Consider the following 18,473-nt stretch of genomic DNA (forward strand, 5'->3'; position numbering starts at 1 on the left):
TTGTGGGGAAAAAGGACAAGAACCTGCGCTCATGTATTGATTACTGGGGTTTCAATGATATTACGATAAAAATCTGTACCCTATACCACTCCTCTCCTCAGCTTTCAAACCTCTCCAGGGGGCTACTATCTTCACCAAACTGGACCTTCGGAATGCCTACCATCTTGTGCAGATACGTGAAGGAGACGAGTGGAAGACAGCTTTCAACACTGCCAGTGGACATTATGAGTACCTGGTTATGCCATTTGGACTCCAGGTTCTGGTCAACAATGTGCTCCGGGACATATTGAATCGTTTTGTTTTTGTCTAACCTCGACGACATCCTGTTTTTCTCTCGTTCTGCCCAAGAACACATTCTACATGTTCGACAGGTTCTTCAGCGCCTCTTGATGAATCCAGAGAAGGTGAGAGTAGTGGTGGATTGGCCCCAGTCCACGTCCAGTGTGCAGCTCCAACGGTTTCTGGGTTCTGCTCATTTCTACCGCTGTTTCATTCGGGGCTACGGCAACCTGGGGGCTCCCCTCTCTGCACTCACCTCTCCCAAGGTACTGTTCACATGGTCTCCAGCAGCGGACAAGGCTAGGAACTATGATGTTGGGAACCGGGAACTACTAGCTGTGAGATGGCTCTGGAAGGGGCGGAACATCCATTCCTGATATGGACGGATCATACAAATCATGCCAACCAAAGGCAAGCTCATTGGGCTCTGTTATTTACCCTGTTCAATTTCACCATCTCCTACCGACCAGGGTCAAAGAAGGTGAAGCCGGACGCTCTATCCAGTCTGTACAGTTCCACTGACACTCCCTCTGAATCTGAGACCATCCTCCCTGCCTCTTGTTTGGTGGCTTATGTCGTTTGGGTAATTGAGGCTCTGGTTCGCAAGGCACAGCTTTCCCAGTCGGGCCCTGGGCGGGGCAGTCCGGCTAACAGGCTGTTTGTTTTCCGATTTGGTCCGGTCTCAGGTCATGGAATTGGCTCACTCCTCCAGTGAGGAGCCAATCAAAATTAGAGACGGCACTCCGGTATCTTGTTGCCAGTAACCCCACCACCTGGAGTCAGCAACTGGACTGGGTGGAATAATCCAGGAACACTCTCCCCTGCTCAGCTACTGGACTATCCCCCTTCGAATGCTCCATGGTGATCAGCCCCCGCTCTTTCCAGAGCAAGAAGTGGAGGTCAACATACCTTCAGCCCAGATGTTCGTCTGCCGCTGTCAGCGGACCTGGAGAAGAGCTTGGGCGGTTCTTCTCAAGACCACTTCCAGGTATCTTCGACAAGTGGACCGCCACCGTACTCTGGCTCCATTTCTAGAGTCATTTAGTCCCACTGCTGTCCGGCCCCATTTCTAGAGTCATTTAGTCCCACTGCTGTCCGTCTGTTGTTGCCCCGTACCCTCCGTGTTTACCCCACTTTTCATGTGTCCAGGATTAAGCCTTTGTCTCACAGTCCTCTGTCTTCTGTTTCTAGGCCCAACCCTCACCCCGGGTCATCGATGGCCAGCCAGCGTAAACGGTGAGACGTCTCCTGAGGGTTCGACCATGGGGCAGGGGTTTCCAGTACCTGGTTGACTGGGAGGGTTATGGCCTGGAGGAGAGGTGCTGGGTTCCTGCTAAAGATGTCCTGGACCCGACCCTCATCGGCGATTTTCACCGCCGACACCCCGGTCAGCCAGGTATGCACCCAGGTAGGACGCCAGGCGTTCCTGGGGGGGGGGGGGTACTGTCATGCCCTGATCTGTTTCACCTGTCCTTGTGATGGTCTCCACCCCCTAGAGGTGTTGGTTATTTCCCCCAGTGTATTTATCCCTGTGTTTCCTGTCTCTCTGTGCCAGTTCGTCTTGACTGTTTCAAGTCAACCAGCGTGTTTTCCCCATGCTCCTGCTTTTGCTATTCTCTCTTTTGCTAGTCTGTACCCGCCTGGCCTGACCTCGAGCCTGCCTGCCACTCTGTACCTCCTGGACTCTGATTTGGTTTTGACCTTTTGCTTGTCCACGACTATTCTCTTGCCTACCCCTTTTGGTACTAATAAATATCAAACACTCAAACCATCTGACTCCCGTGTCTGCATCTGGGTCTGGGTCTGAGCTCTTATATCGAGAGCATTCTGACGGGTTACATCACTACCTGGTATGGCAACTGCTCGGCCTCCGACTGCAAGGCGCTACAGAGGGTAGTGTGTACGGCCCAGTACATCACCGGGGCCAACCTTCCAGCCATTCAGGACCTCTATACCAGGCAGTGTCAGAGGAAGGCCCTAAAAATAGTCAGACTCCAGCCACCCTAGTCATAGACTGTTCTCTCTGCTACCGCACGGCAAGCAATACTGGAGCGCCAAGTCTAGGTCCAAGAGGCTTCTAAACAGCTTCTACCCCCAAGCCATGAGACTCCTGAACAACTAATCAAATGGCTACCCAGACTATTTGCATTATCCCCCCCCCCCTCTTCTACGCTGCTGCTACTCTCTGTTATTATCTATGCATAGTCACTTTAATAATTCTACCTACATGTACATATTACCTCAATTACCTCGACACCGGTACCCCCTGTATATAGCCCCGCTATTGTTATTTATTGCTGCTCTTTAATTATTTGTTATTCTTATCTTGACTTTTGGGGGGGGTATTTTCTTCAAACTGCATTGTTGGTTAAGGGCTTGTAAGTAAGCATTTCACTGTAAGGTCTCCACCTGTTTTATTTGGCGCATGTGACAAATACAATTTGATTTGACTTCACTAATACTCTTGTGGCTGAATGGAAGCAAGTCCCCTCAGCAATGTTCCAACATCTAGTGGAAAGCCTTCCCAGGAGAGTGGATGCTGTTATAGCTGCAAAGGGGGGACCAACTCCATATTAATGCCCATGATTTTGAAATGAGATGTTCGACGAGCTGTTGTCAACATACTTTTGGTCATGTAGTGTATGTTGCTATACAGTATAGACTGCTCTTGCGCAAAGAAATATATACAGTGGCAAGAAAAAGCATGTGAACCCTTTGGAATTACCTGGATTTCTGCATAAATTGGTCATCAAGTCACAGCATTAGACAAACAACTAATAACACATAAATTATTGTCTTTTTCTTGTCTATATTGAATACATCATTTAAACATTCACAGTGTAGGTCGGAAAAAGTATGTGAACCCCTCGGCTAATGACTTCTCCAAAAGCTAATTGGAGTCAGGAGTCAGCTAACCTGGAGTCCAATCAATGAGACGTTGGTTAGAGATGCCTTACCCTATAAAAAACACTCACAAATTTTGAGTTTGCTATTCACAAGAAACATTGCCTGATGTGAACCATGCCTCAAACAAAAGAGATCTCAGAAGACCTAAGATTAAGAATTGTTGACTTGCATAAAGCTGGAAAGGGTTACAAAAGTATCTCTAAAAGCCTTGATGCCCATCAATCAACGGTAAGACAAATTGTCTATAAATTGAGAAATTTCAGCACTGTTGCTACTTTCCCTAGGAGTGGCCATCCTGCAAAGATGACTGCAAGAGCACAGCACAGAATGCTCAATGAGGTTAAGAAGAATCCTAGAGTGTCAGCTAAAGACTTACAGAAATCTCTGGAACACTCTAACATCTCTGTTGACTAGTCTACGATACGTAAAACACTAAACAAGAATGGTGTTCATGGGAGGACACCACGGAAGAAGCCACTGCTGTCCAAAAAAAACATTGCTGCAAGACTTACATTTGAAGTCGGAAGTTTATACACCTCAACCAAATACATTTAAACTCAGTTTTTCACAATTCTGACATTTAATCAGAGTAAAAATTCCCTGTCTTAGGTCGGTTAGGATCACCACTTTATTTTAAGAATGTGAAATGTCAGGATAATAGTAGAAAGTGATTTATTTCAGCTTTTATTTCTTTCATCACATTCCAAGTGGGTCAGAAGTTTACATACACTCAATTAATATTTGGTAGCATTGCCTTTAAATTGTTTAACTTGGGTCAAACGTTTTGGGTAGCCTTCCACAATGAGTTGGGTGAATTTTGTCCCATTCCCCCTGACAGAGCTGGTGTAACTGAGTCAGGTTTGTAGGCCTCCTTGCTCGCACAAGCTTTTTCAGATCTGCCCACAAATTTTCTATAGGATTGAGATCAGGGCTTTGTGATGGTCACTCCAATACGTTGACTTTGTTGTCCTTAAGCCATTTTGCCACAACTTTTGAAGTATGCTTGGGGTCAAGAAGGCCCATTTGCGACCAAGCTTTAACTTCATGACTGATGTCTTGAGATATATCCAATATATCAATATATCCACATAATTTTCAATTCTTCATGATGTCATCGATTTTGTGAAGTGCACCAGTCCCTCCTGCAGCAAATCACCCCCACAACATGATGCTGCCACCCCGTGCTTCACGGTTGGGATGGTGTTCTACAGCTTGCAAGCCTCCCCCTTTTTCATCCAAACAGAACAATGGTCATTATGGCCGAACAATTCTATTTTTGTTTCATCGGACCAGAGGATTCTCCAAAAAGTACGATCTTTGTCCCCATGTGCAGTTGCAAACCGTAGTCTGGCTTTTTTATAGCGGTTTTGGAGCAGTGGCTTCTTCCTTGCTGAGCGGCCTTTCAGGTTATGTTGATATAGGACTCGTTTTACTGTGGATATAGATACTTGTGTACCTATTTCCTCTAGCATCTTCACAAAGTCCTTTGTTGTTGTTCTGGGATTGATTTGCACTTTTCTCACCAAAGTACGTTAATCTCTAGGAGACAGAGCCCGTCTCCTTCCTGAGCGGTATGACGGCTGTGTGGTCCCATGGTGTTTATACTGTTCAGATGATCGTGGTACCTTCAGGTGTTTGTAAATTGTTCCCAAGGATGAACCAGACTTGTGGAGGTCTACAATTGTTTCCTGAGGTCTTGGCTGATTTCTTTTGATTTTCCCATGATGTCAAGCAAAGAGGCACTGAGTTTGAAGGTAGGCCTTGAAATGTATCCACAGGTACACCTTCAATTGACTCAAATGATGTCATTTAGCCTATCAGAAGCTTCTAAAGCCATGACATAATTTTCTGGAATTTTCCAAGCTGTTTAAAGGCACAGTCAACTTAGTGTATGTAAACTTCTGACCCACTGAAATTGTGATACAGTGAATTATACAGTGAAATAATCTGTCTGTAAACATTTGTGGGAAATATTACTTGTCATGCACAAAGTAGATGTCCTAACCAACTTGCCAAAGCTATAATTTGTTAAAAAGAAATGTGTGGAGTGGTTATAAAACGAGTTTTAATGATTCCAACCTAAGTGTATGTAAACTTCCGACTTCAACTGTAAGTTTGCAAAAGTGCATCTGGATGTTCCACAGCGCTACTGGCCAAATATTCGATGAAACTACAGTTGAGTTGTTTGGAAGGAACACACAACACTGTGTGGAGGGAAAATGGCACATCACACCAACATCAAAACCTCATCCCAAATGTAAAGTATGGTGGAGGGAGCATCATGGTTTGGGGCAGCTTTGCCGCCTCAGGGCCTGGACAGCTTGCTATCATCAACGGAAAAATGAATTCCCAAGTTCATTAAGACATTTTGCAGGAGAATGTAAAGCTATCTGTCCGCCAATTGAAGCTCAACAGAAGTTGGGTGATGCAACAGGACAACGACCCAAAACACAGAAGTAAATAATCAACAGAATGGCTTCAACAGAAGAATATACGCCTTCTGGAGTGGCCCAGTCCTGACCTCAACCCGATTGAAATGCATGACCTCAAGAGAGCAGTTCACACCAGACATCTCAAGAATATTGCTGAACTGAAACAGTTTTGTAAAGAGAAATGGTCCCAAAATTCCTCCTGACCTTTGTGCAGGTCTGATCCGCAACTACAGAACATGTTTGGTTGAGGTTATTGCAGCCAAAGGAGGGTCAACCAGTTATTAAATCCAAGGGTGAACCCTGCACGTTTACACGGTCTGTTCAATACATGAACACGTAGAATTGTTTGTGTGTTATTAGTTTATTGTTGTGACCTAGATGAATTTCAGATCAAATTTTATGACCAATTTATGCAGGAATCCAGGTAATTCCAAAGGTTTCACATACTTTTTTCTTACCACTGTACATATTCTCTCAATATACTACAGTATACACAAGGTAACAGATTGCAAAAACACAGTTTGATTTTAGAAATCGGTTGATTTAATGTTATGTGCTGACAAGACAGAGAGAGAAGTATAAAAACTGACACAGCTTAACATAAACATTAGCATGGCCAATTGTCTATCAGATACAGTAATAACCGTGTGAACAGAGTACTGCTCTGTACTCAGAACAAGGGAAAAGGCAGTTCATAACATTGAATAAATATGCATCCAAAGCAGATCAATGGGCCAATAAAAGTTAGTATAAAAATAGAGAATATAAGTATTAAGTTATGAAAACACCTATTCTTATTAAAGCTAAACATTTGGATCACCCAAGCATTTTTCATTTCCACTATATAAAAGTATTTACAGTAAATCCATGAAAGACTGATTACACAGGAGTGAATACAGTTCAGTCCAGACCCATTTTATCCCAGCAATCACTCCATCACATTTATTTATAAAGCCCTTTTTACATCAGCAGATGTCACAAAGTGCTATACAGAAATGCAGCCTAAAACCCCTAACAGCAATCAATGCAGCACGGTGCCTAGGAAAAACTCCCTAGAACAGCAGGAACCTAGGAAGAAACCTAGAGAGGAACCAGGCTCTGAGAGTTGGCCAGTCCTCGTCTGGCTGTGCCGGGTGGAGATTATAAGAGTACATCGCCATTAAGGACAGATTGTTCTTCAATCTGGCCTAAAGCAGACTAAAGATTTCTAAAAAAGGAAATTATAAACAAATAACTATTAAAATTATACATGCACCAACACTAAAAACTTTATCAAGATATATAAAATAGAGAATATACATAAATATGCGTGGAATTTGACTTTACAACAATGTTTTGGTACCACCCACAGGTGGAAAAATAAATGACAACAAATAAAATAAAAATGTGGTTGATAATTACTATTTCTTAATAGGTTACAGTATGTACAAAAAGCTTCTGGTTGGTCTGTTAATTATTATAAAATAGAGAGAGGTCTGTACTTGACAGATAACAATCACAGTCCAATTAACTACCAGGTAGAAACAAAAACCAGATGTGTTTTAGGCCCACCATGACCATGATTGGGCAGCCCTGGTCTATATCCTACAGTGCACATTCACCATTTTGATGCTTTATAGAGGTGACAGATGAAAAGGTAGTCTATAATATTTAGAAAAATATATAAAATCATCAAAAAAGCTTAGGCTTTCAGATTATTGCTGAGGATTCCTGAGATGTTATGAGCACCCAATGAAGGAATACCCCTCTAATTAGGCACTGATTTAAAACTAGTTCACCAGGTGGGTGTAATTCATTATCAGGTAGAAATGAAAGCCAGCAGGCTCCGGACCTCGCGGCGTAAGAGTTGAATTCAAACAATGGAATACAGTATCACACTAAACTAGTCAATGTGCAACAGACTGTCTAGCAAGCCTATTCTAGACACTTCAGCAATATAAATAGACTACTTTTAATCAGCGGATTACCCTAAACCAAAACACACTGGCAACCCTTAGGGAAGTGCCTGTAGCAATATTTGCTAAATGCCTGTTTTAGTATATTCCTTGTTTACTTCAGTGGCAATTCTACCTAAGAAAGTTACATAGAGGAAATCCCCAAAACTGATTTTCACCAAAAATAAGAAAAAGAAGTGTACAGCAATTAAAAAATGATAATGAAACAAGATGTGCTCCCCGCTAACCCTTCAAATATTTTGTCAAACTATCTTAACTGCGCCTCACCCACACCTTCAAAAACCTGCATAGACCCATCGTGATTGGCTCATAGGTAAAAGAGCAGTTTTACCTCTCCAACCAGTTGGTTTAGCTCTTCACAGCCCCCCATGGCTGCAGAGTGGCATAAGGCATGATGAACTGCGGGGGTGGCTGGGGCAGGACGTAGTAGCCGAACGCTGGGGGAGGCGGAGGCGCGTATATTGTGGTGAGGAACACAGGACCCTTCTTCTTGTACGTTGTGGGCCACACAGGGGCAGGGTGGTAGTAGTACTGCTGAGAGGTGGGATGGAGCTGGAGAGAGAGCGAACAGAGGGAGAGAAAGATCTTAGATAGGATTCTGATTATAATTCATCTTCATATCAATAATCAGATAGTACTTAGAGAGCACTTCTTCTGTATGTGTAGGATCTGGTGCTACGTGAATCCACGTGTCCACAGTGCTACATTGCAGATGTCAGAGAGCGAGATCTGGTACCACATTAACCTCTCTGGTGTAGGGGGCAGTATTTTGACATCCGGATGAAAAGCGTGCCCAATGTAAATTGCCTGTTACTCAGGCCCGGAAGCTAGGATATGCATATAATTGGTAAATTTGGATAGAAACCATTCAAAAGTTTCTAAAACTGTTAAAGTAATGTCTATGAGTATAACTGAACTGATATGGCAGGCGAAACCCAGAGGACAAACCATCCTAAAACAACAATTTTCAGCTTATCACTATTTTCAATGGCTAGTATTTTAATAATAAGGCCAAATCCTCCCAGATTGCAGTTTCTAGGGCTTCCACTAGACTAGTATTTAGAAAGAGTTTCAGGCTGGTTTTTGGAAAAAATTGTAGTTTTTCTAGGTGGCTCCCATTGTGGCTGTAGTGTTTCCAAGCGCGTGGAGGAAAGGGCGTTCTTTCTTATTTATCTCCGGTAATGGTAACATACTATTCTTCGTCTTAAATTGTATCGTTTATTTGCGTATTAGGATACCTAAGGTTTGATTATAAACGTTGTTTGACTTGTTTGGAGAAGTTTATTAGTAACGTTTGGGATTCATTTTGTATGCATTTTGATGGAGGGAAACTGAGTGGATTATTGACTGAAGTGCGCCAGCTAAACTGAGTTTTTATGGATATAAAGAAGGACATTATCGAACAACAGGACCATTTGTGATGTAACTGGGACCTTTTGAAGTGCCAACAGAAGAAGATCATCAAAGGTAAGGCATTTTTTATATCGCTATTTCTGACTTTTGTGTCGCACCTGCCTGGTTGAAATATGTTTTTCATGCTTCTGTATGCGGGGCTCTGTCTTCAGATAATCGCATGGTTTGCTTTCGTCGTAAAGCCTTTTTGAAATCTGACACAACGGCTGGATTAACAAGAAGTTAAGCTTTACTTTGATGTATAAAACATATATTTTCAAGAAACGCTCTGCAATTTCAGGGACGCTACTGTCCCACGTACCCTAGAGAGGTTAAGGTAATGTAGATTAACAGAAAAGTTCTTACCAATGTTTTGGTGACCTTCTGTTGAGCATGCTCCACCCTGAACCTGTCCCGAACCCTGGGCATCATGGCAATCACACAAGGTATGCCCTCCACCTTCTCTTTCTTTCCCTCCTTCTCTTTCTTCTCCTCCTCATCTTTTGTTCCCACCGTCTCTCCATCCTTCCCCTCGTCCTCTGTGTCTGTGTCGCTGGAGATAGTAGAGCCACAGTCAGACGAGGTGGCGGAGTGGTAGTCGGACGTATCCAGGTCGACATCTTTGTCTCCTTTCACATCTTCCTCTTCTCCTTCTTTGAAACGAGCTACTGTGAAGTACCTGCAGTTCTCCCCTGACCTGTGAGAGAGGAAAGAGAATACATTAGTTTCTGTAACAAAACCTATAGACAACCTTGTAGCCCTTTCCTGCAGTCAAATGTCCTAGTGGCTTCATGGGTGGAATGTTATTAATATAAAAAGCCGCCAAAAATTGGGTTAAAAAATATATATATATTTCAGTCTTCTGTGATGTATATAAAGTGTAATATTGGGATGCAAACTCTAAATTGAATACATTTCAACTCTATATCTGATATGGAACAGGTGTCTTATTTTTTAAGCCCATAACCATATGTGTGAGGTGTATACTTTTGTTTCACAATAGATTTGTTTAAGATTACCAAGAAACACTCTGTGTAACCCTGATTTAGCCCACTGAAGTAAAAGGTTGAAGGGTGTAACAGTTTCACTTGTATCAACCCATCTCACTCGGGATCATTTCCTCACTGTAGTTGGTCTCACCCTCCTCCTACCGTAACTTGATGAGTCATCACATAGTGGGCAGGTTCGTACAACACATGCATCATGATGATAAATATGGTACCTCCAGAGAGCTGACTGTATGACTGTACAATGAATGATGAATGAAAGCCTTCTTCCTCTGCCTTCTGTCTCTGAGACTGAGTATGTCACTGTCTCACTGTGTGTGTACATCTGTTCACGTGTGAGTAACATAGTGTGACTCACCGTGCGCACACCTCCAGTGGGTCGATCCACAGTGCAATCTCACATGGGAGGCCCAGCTCGCTGAGTTTGAGCTTGCTCTCCTCACACGCCTTCAGCACCTCCTCATCACACGGCACCCCCTCGCTTACCCTGATGCACCTAAGAGGGGTCAAAGGGCAGAGAGCTGTTCACCAGTACCAGTAAAGTTATCCTCATATCTTTGTCTTCTCAGAGACATCCCACATGACATAACAACCCAGTTACTTCCCTTCTTTAATATTTCACTTCCCTTGTTGTTTACCTGAATGCCTGTCCTTTGTTGGGGTTGTCGGGGTACCAGTGGTCTTTGAATTTGTTGACCAGAAGTTGCCGCAGCTTTCCAGCAAAAGCGTCAGCTTTGGTGCCATCCAAGCCACCCCGCTCCACGGCTAGGTGTCTCAGGAAATTCACCCCGGCGTTGACCTCTCTCTTCATCGTTTCTGTGAGGAGATAGGTGCAGAAAACATTAGTCTATCCTGTAAAGCTACTCAACTCATTTAGAAGATTTGAACCAACTGTATAGCATGGGAAAAATATTCCAAAACTACAGCGTGGGTACAATTCACAAGCCACCACCACTATCAACAAAATTATTTTCTCAGTTTCTCAAACCCTAGAATAGCCCTATTTCACAGTCTACCTTTCAATCTAATGTAGGGCAGGAGGAAGTCAGCTCCTCGGATAAGACCACTTCCTAGAGTATTTAGCCACTGTGTGTTTTCTATTATCATTACCTTCAGACCACACTAGAGGTATATGTTCAATGTACGCAAGTCAGACTGGCCTTCTGTTGTTGAAACAAACTGGGAGCCAAAGGTCGTAATTTGTATACAGGCAAACAAGATGCAAATAGACTCATAGGCCATGTTGGCATATGAATATGTCACATGCTTAAAACGTGTCAGATTCAGGTACAGACCAAAGGTACAGTATGTGCCTTCTGATCAATTCAGTCTGTTTCTTCTCAATAGTGCCAGACAGTGTCAGATTGACACAGGGGAGAAGGAACAGTACAACCCCTGCCTACAGTACAGGTCAAAGAAGTGTAATGTTTGCCAGCTTAGCAGAAACGCTGAGCCAGTGTAGCTGATTAGCCATCATGAAACTACGTATGTGAGAAGTGCAAGTGTGTTGACGTCCTGCTCTGGTTTAGTCGAGGTGTGAGGGTTAATTGGTGTTGTTAGTGTAGACCTGACATACAGAGAGAGTCAGGGAGAATCTGGAGAGAAAAAAACACTGGTTGCATCAGCTTGAGGAAGGCGTGACAATTATATTCCACCTTAAGCATCTTCCCGGAGGTGACAGACTTTGTCTGGTGACACAACTATGTACTGATGGCATTACGTAAACTGTTGAGCAATTATACAGAAACAATTTGTTTCTATAGGTCACAAGTGAAGAAGTAAGTTAATATCCCTTAGGACCAACATAACAAATAGCTTTCCCGTACAGTCCCACCGGGTACAGATGTCAGTTCGACATCTAGTTTTGATTTACATTTGGTTGAGTTTCAACTAATGTGAAATCAATGTGAAATCTGAAGAGAAAAAAAATCACGTCATTGGATTTAGGTTAAACGTTTGGTGAAAAAAAGACAAAATGCTCTTACGTTGACGACTTTATGCAAATCCAATTAGTTTCCCACGTGATGACATTGAATCAGCATTAATTTTGGTCGTTGAAATGATTAGGAAACAACATTGATTCAACCAGTATTGTTCCAGTGGGGTAGGTTCAGTGAGCTTATACAGTTTGTAACCACATTGTAACTCATATTCATTACATTATTACTTCACAATATTGCTTTCAGATGCTTTTGATGATCACACAGTACTGTGATTGTATCTTAGTGAATAACAGAATGCAGTTTTCATTAGGACTCTACCAGTACACGGTCACAAGTCCTTGAAGAACTCAGTGTGGCTCAGGATGTTATGTCGAAATTCTCTCCCTCTATCTCTCTTTCACATAAACACACGCAGACAGACACAGATGCACACTACAAACAGTACCCTCAGTCTGAAGACAACTCTCTACACCCAGCTGATGATGGTTTTTCAGCTAGGATTTCCTGTTTCAGATTGCTGGCATAACTGAAAAGCATTTGCAGGTGGTGCCTCTAGTCTGCACTCTTAAACTGCCTCGTCCCACCGCCGGTGGAAAGAAAGAATGTTAGATAGGCAACAGGATATTTACAGGGGGGGGGGGGGTGACAGAATGGTATTCCTTTTTACCTTAGGGGTGTACAGAAGAAGGGTAGACTATTTGGTTATACATGTGATCCCGTCTAAAAATGTGACATGGACCAATTTCAATTGACTGAAGAACCCCAAAACCCAATAGGAATGTCAGTGAGACGTGGCTGATGTAATGACCTTAATTTGAGCGAGTTTGCTACAGCAGGAAAATAATCCTGCATCAACAGGAAATGTGAATTATTATGTGGATTATAATTCATGTATGTTTCTGTAGGGGTTGATAAATTTTTTGTAAGGGAAAATCAAGTCTGAAATTTAAAGTGGAAACTATAAAGCCTTTTTAAACCTCAAAAACACTAAGTTTAAAATGTCCTGTAGTGCAGAACAGTTCTCCTGCAACAGGGTGACCAAATGAAGATCCTACATCTTTGCAGAAATCCAGTAACAGACTGTTACAGACAGACTATCGACTCATCACATTGTTCTGACTGATTAGTTCCCAGTCTCACCACTTCTCTAACTTCACAGACACATAATGTCTTTCAGTCTAATACTATCAACCACAACTATCACCACATGTTTGTTATTTTTCAGACTGCACAGCAACATATAGATGTAGGATCTTAATTTGGCCTGTATTAATCCTGCAGCGACTGGATTGGAACGTTTAGTGTATAATGTTGCTCGATCGGTGGTCAGGTTATTAGCTGACCGAAGGTAGGCTACATGAAAAGTATAATATTGTTAATATAACTGTGTGTTAGTTTTGCTACCCTGTATTTCCTGTGGTGCATTTCAGCAACAACAGAGTGATCAAATTTAAGATTCTACAACGGTAGAGCAATTTCTCAAAAGTGTAACTAACAGACACATATTTTGCCCACTACTGTACATCACTGAGGACATTGAGAGGCAAATTGAGAGACATGAGCATCTCTGAACTTGGTAATGTGGTTCTTGTGCAGTATCTAGGCCAGGGCATGTAATGGCGAGGGTTATCAGGTCAACAGGTGGTGAGAAGTTTCATTCTGTGCGATGCTCCACTCCACTCTGCAGTCTAGTGTGAAACCTCTTACAGCTGAGAGAGCTGACCTCATGTTAGATGATGGCCCAGTCATTTACTGGTTGCCTCATCTGTCATCATAAACTTTGCATATTAAAGTGCCATTATCGCTGTCATGACTAAATCATTCACTACCTTATTTAGACTGGATTGATGTGTACGTTGCTCATGATTAGATTAGAATATGTTAGGACCACTGAGACCAGAATGAAACATCTTCCTGTCTATAAATTACATTTTTTCAGTTAAAAAATGTAATGCCATGAACAAATCTGCATTCTGCTAAGACCCTCATTTATGTCCTAGATCTGTATGTCCTAGATCGGTGGTTCCCAAACCTTTTATAGTCCCGTACCCCTTCAAACATTCAACCTCCAGCTTAGTACCCCCTCTAGTCAGCGCACTCTCAAATGTTATTTTTTGCCGTCATTGTAAGCCTGCCACACACACTATACGATACAGTCATTAAACATAAGAATGACTAAGTTTTTGTCACAACCCGGATTGTGGGAAGTGACAAAGAGCTCTTATAGGACCAGGGCACAAATAATAATATGATAATAATCTACAATTTGGCTCTTTATTTAACCATCTTACATACCATCTCACCACAGGTTAATGAGAAGTGTGTGCTTGAAAGGATGCACATAACTCTGCAATGTTGGGTTGTATTGGAGAGTCTCAGTCTCAAATCATTTTCCACACACAGTCTGTGCCATTATTTAGTTTTCATGCTAGTGACGGCCGAGAATCCACTTTCACATAGGTACAAGTTAAAAAATAATTTCCAGAGTATAAATCCAGTAATGTACACACCAATGGTGGCACTTTAACTGGGGAGGGCAGGCGCATAGTAATTGCTGGAACAGAATTAATGGAATGTTTGATACCATTCCATTCACTCCATTTGTTATTATGAGCCGTCCTCCCCTCACCAGCCTGCTCTGGTACACACACTTAAGGTTCAAATAATACATTTTGAGAAAAATTGTGTTTTTTAAACACAACTGAAAACTTCAAGGAGTTGTTCTGATGTGACGTTATTGGCATCCTCTCTTGCTTGAGGGAAAATAGAGGACATCAACCACCCGAGCCACAGCCTGTTCACCCTGCTATCATCCAGAAGGCAAGGTCAGTACAGGTGCAGCAAAGGTGGGACCGAGAGACTGAAAAACAGCTTCTATCTCAAGGCCATCAGACTGTTAAATAGCCACCACTAGCCGGCTACCACCCAGTTACGCAACCCTGCACCCTAGAGGCTGCTGCCCTATGTACATAGACATGGAACCACTGGTCACTTTAACAATGGAACACTGGTCACTTTAATAATGTTAGCATACTGTTTTACTCATTTCATATGTATATACTGTATTCTAGTCAATGCCACTTTGACATTGCTCATCCTAATATTTATATATTTTTAAATTCCATTGTTCTACTTTTAGACTTGTGTGCATTGTTGTGAACTGTTAGATACTACAGCACTGTTGGAGCTAGGAACACAAGCTTTTCACCCACAATGACATCTGCTAAATATGTGTATATGATGAATATCATTTTATTTGAAGATGAAAGCCCCCCCCCCCCCCCTACACTTGTTTGATGTCATGACATACCTGGACCTCTTATTGAGATGTGCCTTTCGTAATAAATCAGGTGATAAAGAGGTGAAAATTAACCTGGTTGTGTCTTTAAGTCAAGTCAGATCTGTAGGTAAATTGCATTTACAAGCAGATCAACCGTTCCAGAAGCAGAGTCTTTGAGTGACAGGACACTGTAGCCCATTGCCTCTAACAGACAAAGCAGTAACACTGAGGTGTTGGTATTGCCGCAACCCCTGTATTGATCTTTGTGTAAAGACTGAGACATGACCTCTCTACAGCCCAATAACAACATACATGTCAGTCCATGTTGTGCAAGGGTGAGAAAGTTGACATGGTGTCCCAATAATCTGAACCAGTCCACCTAGCCTAACACAGTTCCATAACTTATATAATAAAATGAGTAAACACTGGCAGTGAGAAGCTTCAGTGTTATAATTGCTGTCTGTATTTCTTTGAGACCAGTTAATTAATATCTGTTGTGTAATATGGCTGCTTGGAATATTATGGTTATAGCGCAGTAATGTTATAGCAGAATATACAGTACATTAGATTGTTGGCCCATGCCATGTGGTGAGTCTTGTTAATAGCAAGTTCATGTAAATTGCAAGAAAACAGCTGAAACTTCAGATCTAAATGAGTGGATTTGAGTGTCCTATAGCCCGGCCATGTGCTTCCTGAGCCCATGGAAAGAGTCCATACTGGAGAGATTGGATACATTGTAACACTTGAACTCAAGTGATTGCTATAATGTAACTTGTGAATAACATTAAATGGTTATCATTTAGAGATCACACATCCTATAGGCTACACGTCAAACAGATTTCAGATTGGGTTTTCCGTTCAGCCGTGTTTTTTGTAATTTTCCGCGTTGTGGTGGCGACTTTTGTTTTTACCTCGTTCGAAAACATTGAACAGGGGAGTGGGTTCTCAACGCGGAAATTCCCCCATGTAATTGGAAATTCAAAAAGTTTACTTGAATAGATTCTGCGTTTATCCTAAAGAATAAATTTACATTGTTTAAAATATACAAACTTCAATAATATTCCGATGTGGGAATAAAAAAAGCTAACAACAATTAAACTAGGCTACAATTAAATTATTACATGCTACAAGGATTGACTTGGTGAGTAGGCTGTTGTAATTGCTGTAATTTCTAGTCATTAAGCAACATTTTCCCAAAATAATAAATGCATTTACAACGTTTGTAATAACCAAACAATAACAAAGTTATTTAAATCACACGTGAAAAGATTCCACATTTGTTTACAAAATTATTTTTCAATCACATCAAAAGGTTGACTTACAAATATGGTAAACTTCTCAATATTTCTCCCTTACCTGTATAATAACAGCAGTATTTTAAATATCCGGTACAATGACAATTGTCTCTATTTCCTCTCTATATTGCTGTGATCAGACTACTTGTATAGTTATCGGCACATGTTGCTTCCTTGTTCTCTTTAGTACAGTCAAAGCGGTCCACGTTCCTGGTTTTGCGTTGGTCTTTGGGAATATCTCAATTGCGTTCTCCTCGCGTCCTCTCTCTCTCGTCTTTTCTCAAAACCCATTGGATGAGAAAGCAAGAGGTCCCGCCCCTCTGGCCCTCTCCTCCAATGGGTTTTGATAAAGAGACGAAGAGAGAGGACGCGAGGTATCTGCAATTGAGGTTTTCCATCTGTTGCGTAGGAGGATCTGGTGCAAGCGAGAAGTAACACCGTCAATATGACTCACTTCCTGGTTCAGTGCTATGAGCAATATGCTGACTCCCTTTTACTACACCTTGAGACTTCCACTACAGACCAAATATGGTAAGCCCGGGTGAACTGAGGGTCTTCTACTATCATAGGCTATCATTCAATTCTCACCATGTTATAACCTTATTATAGTACTAACCAATTATTATTTATATTGATGAATAGTAGGCCTAACAACTTTTGGCTTGTAAGGCTACTACAACAACAGCCCCTCAATGTAAAATGTCAGTCTACTCAACTTGAAATCCATCTGTGATAAGCTTCCATGTTCATTTCAAAGTTATTTTGACCCTATGTAAGTGTGATTGTAGTGACTTCCTAGGCCTGCATGTTGGTACCATCAGTCGTCTCTGACAACCAGATGACCCTATGATCACTCGGCTACACAGCTGATGCCTCCCGGACTCTTCACTAACTCGACTAGAAGCCACTACTTTGTCGGATTCCTGCCGTAAGCTCTGGACCTTTGCATCGGATCATTGCAACTAGCTAGCTGCTACTGAGTGGCTATAGTGGCTAACGCCCTTGTCCCGAAGCTAGCACCAGTTAGCCTTGAGCCAGGCGCATCTCCCGGCTAGAAAACGAAATTACTCCAGCTACCTCTTTTGCCAATTGGCCTGGACCCTTTGTCGACACGGAGCCCCGCAGATCCATCACGACTGGTCTGCCGATGTAATTCCATCCGATGTGCCCTCAACCTGCCTTTGTCGGACGTCGATGAAGACGTTTCTGCTAGCCCCGGCCTGCTCATTTTATGAACGCTGTGTCTCCCGGTTGCTGGCGTAGTAACGACTTCCCTGTTTCATCTATTGCTCTTCACCTGGCTACATAGCTGATGCCTGCTGGACTGTTCAAGATTCACGGTACACCATTTTGCTTGTTTTGTTTATCAGTCGGCCCCAGCCTCGAACTCAGGCCCTGTGTGTAGTTAACTGACCCTCTCTGCACATTCATCGCCATTTTACCTGTTGTTGTTGTCTAAGACAGCTGGTGCTGTCTTACCCGTTGTCTTAGGTAGCTCCCAGCAATGATTGCTTTATGCCTCACTTTATGACTCTCTCTAATGTCAATATGCTTTGTATACTGTTGTTTAGGGTAGGTATCATTGTTTCATTTTACTGCAGAGCCCCTAGTCCCTACTCCCGGCTCAACATGCCTCAGATACCTCTTTTGTCCCACCTCCCACACATGGGGTGACCTCACCTAGCATAACTAATGCCTCCAGAGATTCAACCTCTCTTATCATCACTCAATGTCTAGGTTTCTCTCCACTGTACCCACACCATACCATACCCCTGTCCGTATATTATGCCCTGAATCTATTCTTCTATGCCCAGAAATCTTCTCCTTCTATTATCTGTCCCCAACGCACTAGGCGACCAGTTTTGATATCCTTTAGCTGTAGCCTCATCCTACTCCTCCTCTGTTCCTCTGGGTGATGTAGAGGTTAACCCAGGCCCTGTGTGTCCCCAGGCACTCTCATTTGTTCACTTCTGTAACTGTAAA

The 18,473-nt window shown here is 42.5% G+C and overlaps 1 protein-coding gene across 1 annotated transcript; it reads right to left on the minus strand.

Annotated features, from left to right (window-relative positions):
• Nucleotides 1-7,058: 7,058 nt before the first annotated feature.
• LOC109901813 (maternal B9.15 protein-like) lies at nucleotides 7,059-16,697 on the minus strand. Its single transcript, XM_020497787.2, has 5 exons — nucleotides 16,552-16,697; nucleotides 10,611-10,788; nucleotides 10,331-10,468; nucleotides 9,332-9,662; nucleotides 7,059-8,125 (listed from the first exon to the last, which is right to left on the minus strand). The coding sequence occupies exons 2-5, from the start codon at nucleotides 10,781-10,783 to the stop codon at nucleotides 7,922-7,924; spliced, it is 846 nt and encodes a 281-aa protein (XP_020353376.1). The 5' UTR covers nucleotides 10,784-10,788; nucleotides 16,552-16,697; the 3' UTR covers nucleotides 7,059-7,921.
• Between the last annotated feature and the right edge of the window lie 1,776 nt (nucleotides 16,698-18,473).

The sequence above is a fragment of the Oncorhynchus kisutch genome, linkage group LG13, assembly GCF_002021735.2.
Source record: "Oncorhynchus kisutch isolate 150728-3 linkage group LG13, Okis_V2, whole genome shotgun sequence".
Lineage (NCBI taxonomy): Eukaryota > Metazoa > Chordata > Actinopteri > Salmoniformes > Salmonidae > Oncorhynchus > Oncorhynchus kisutch.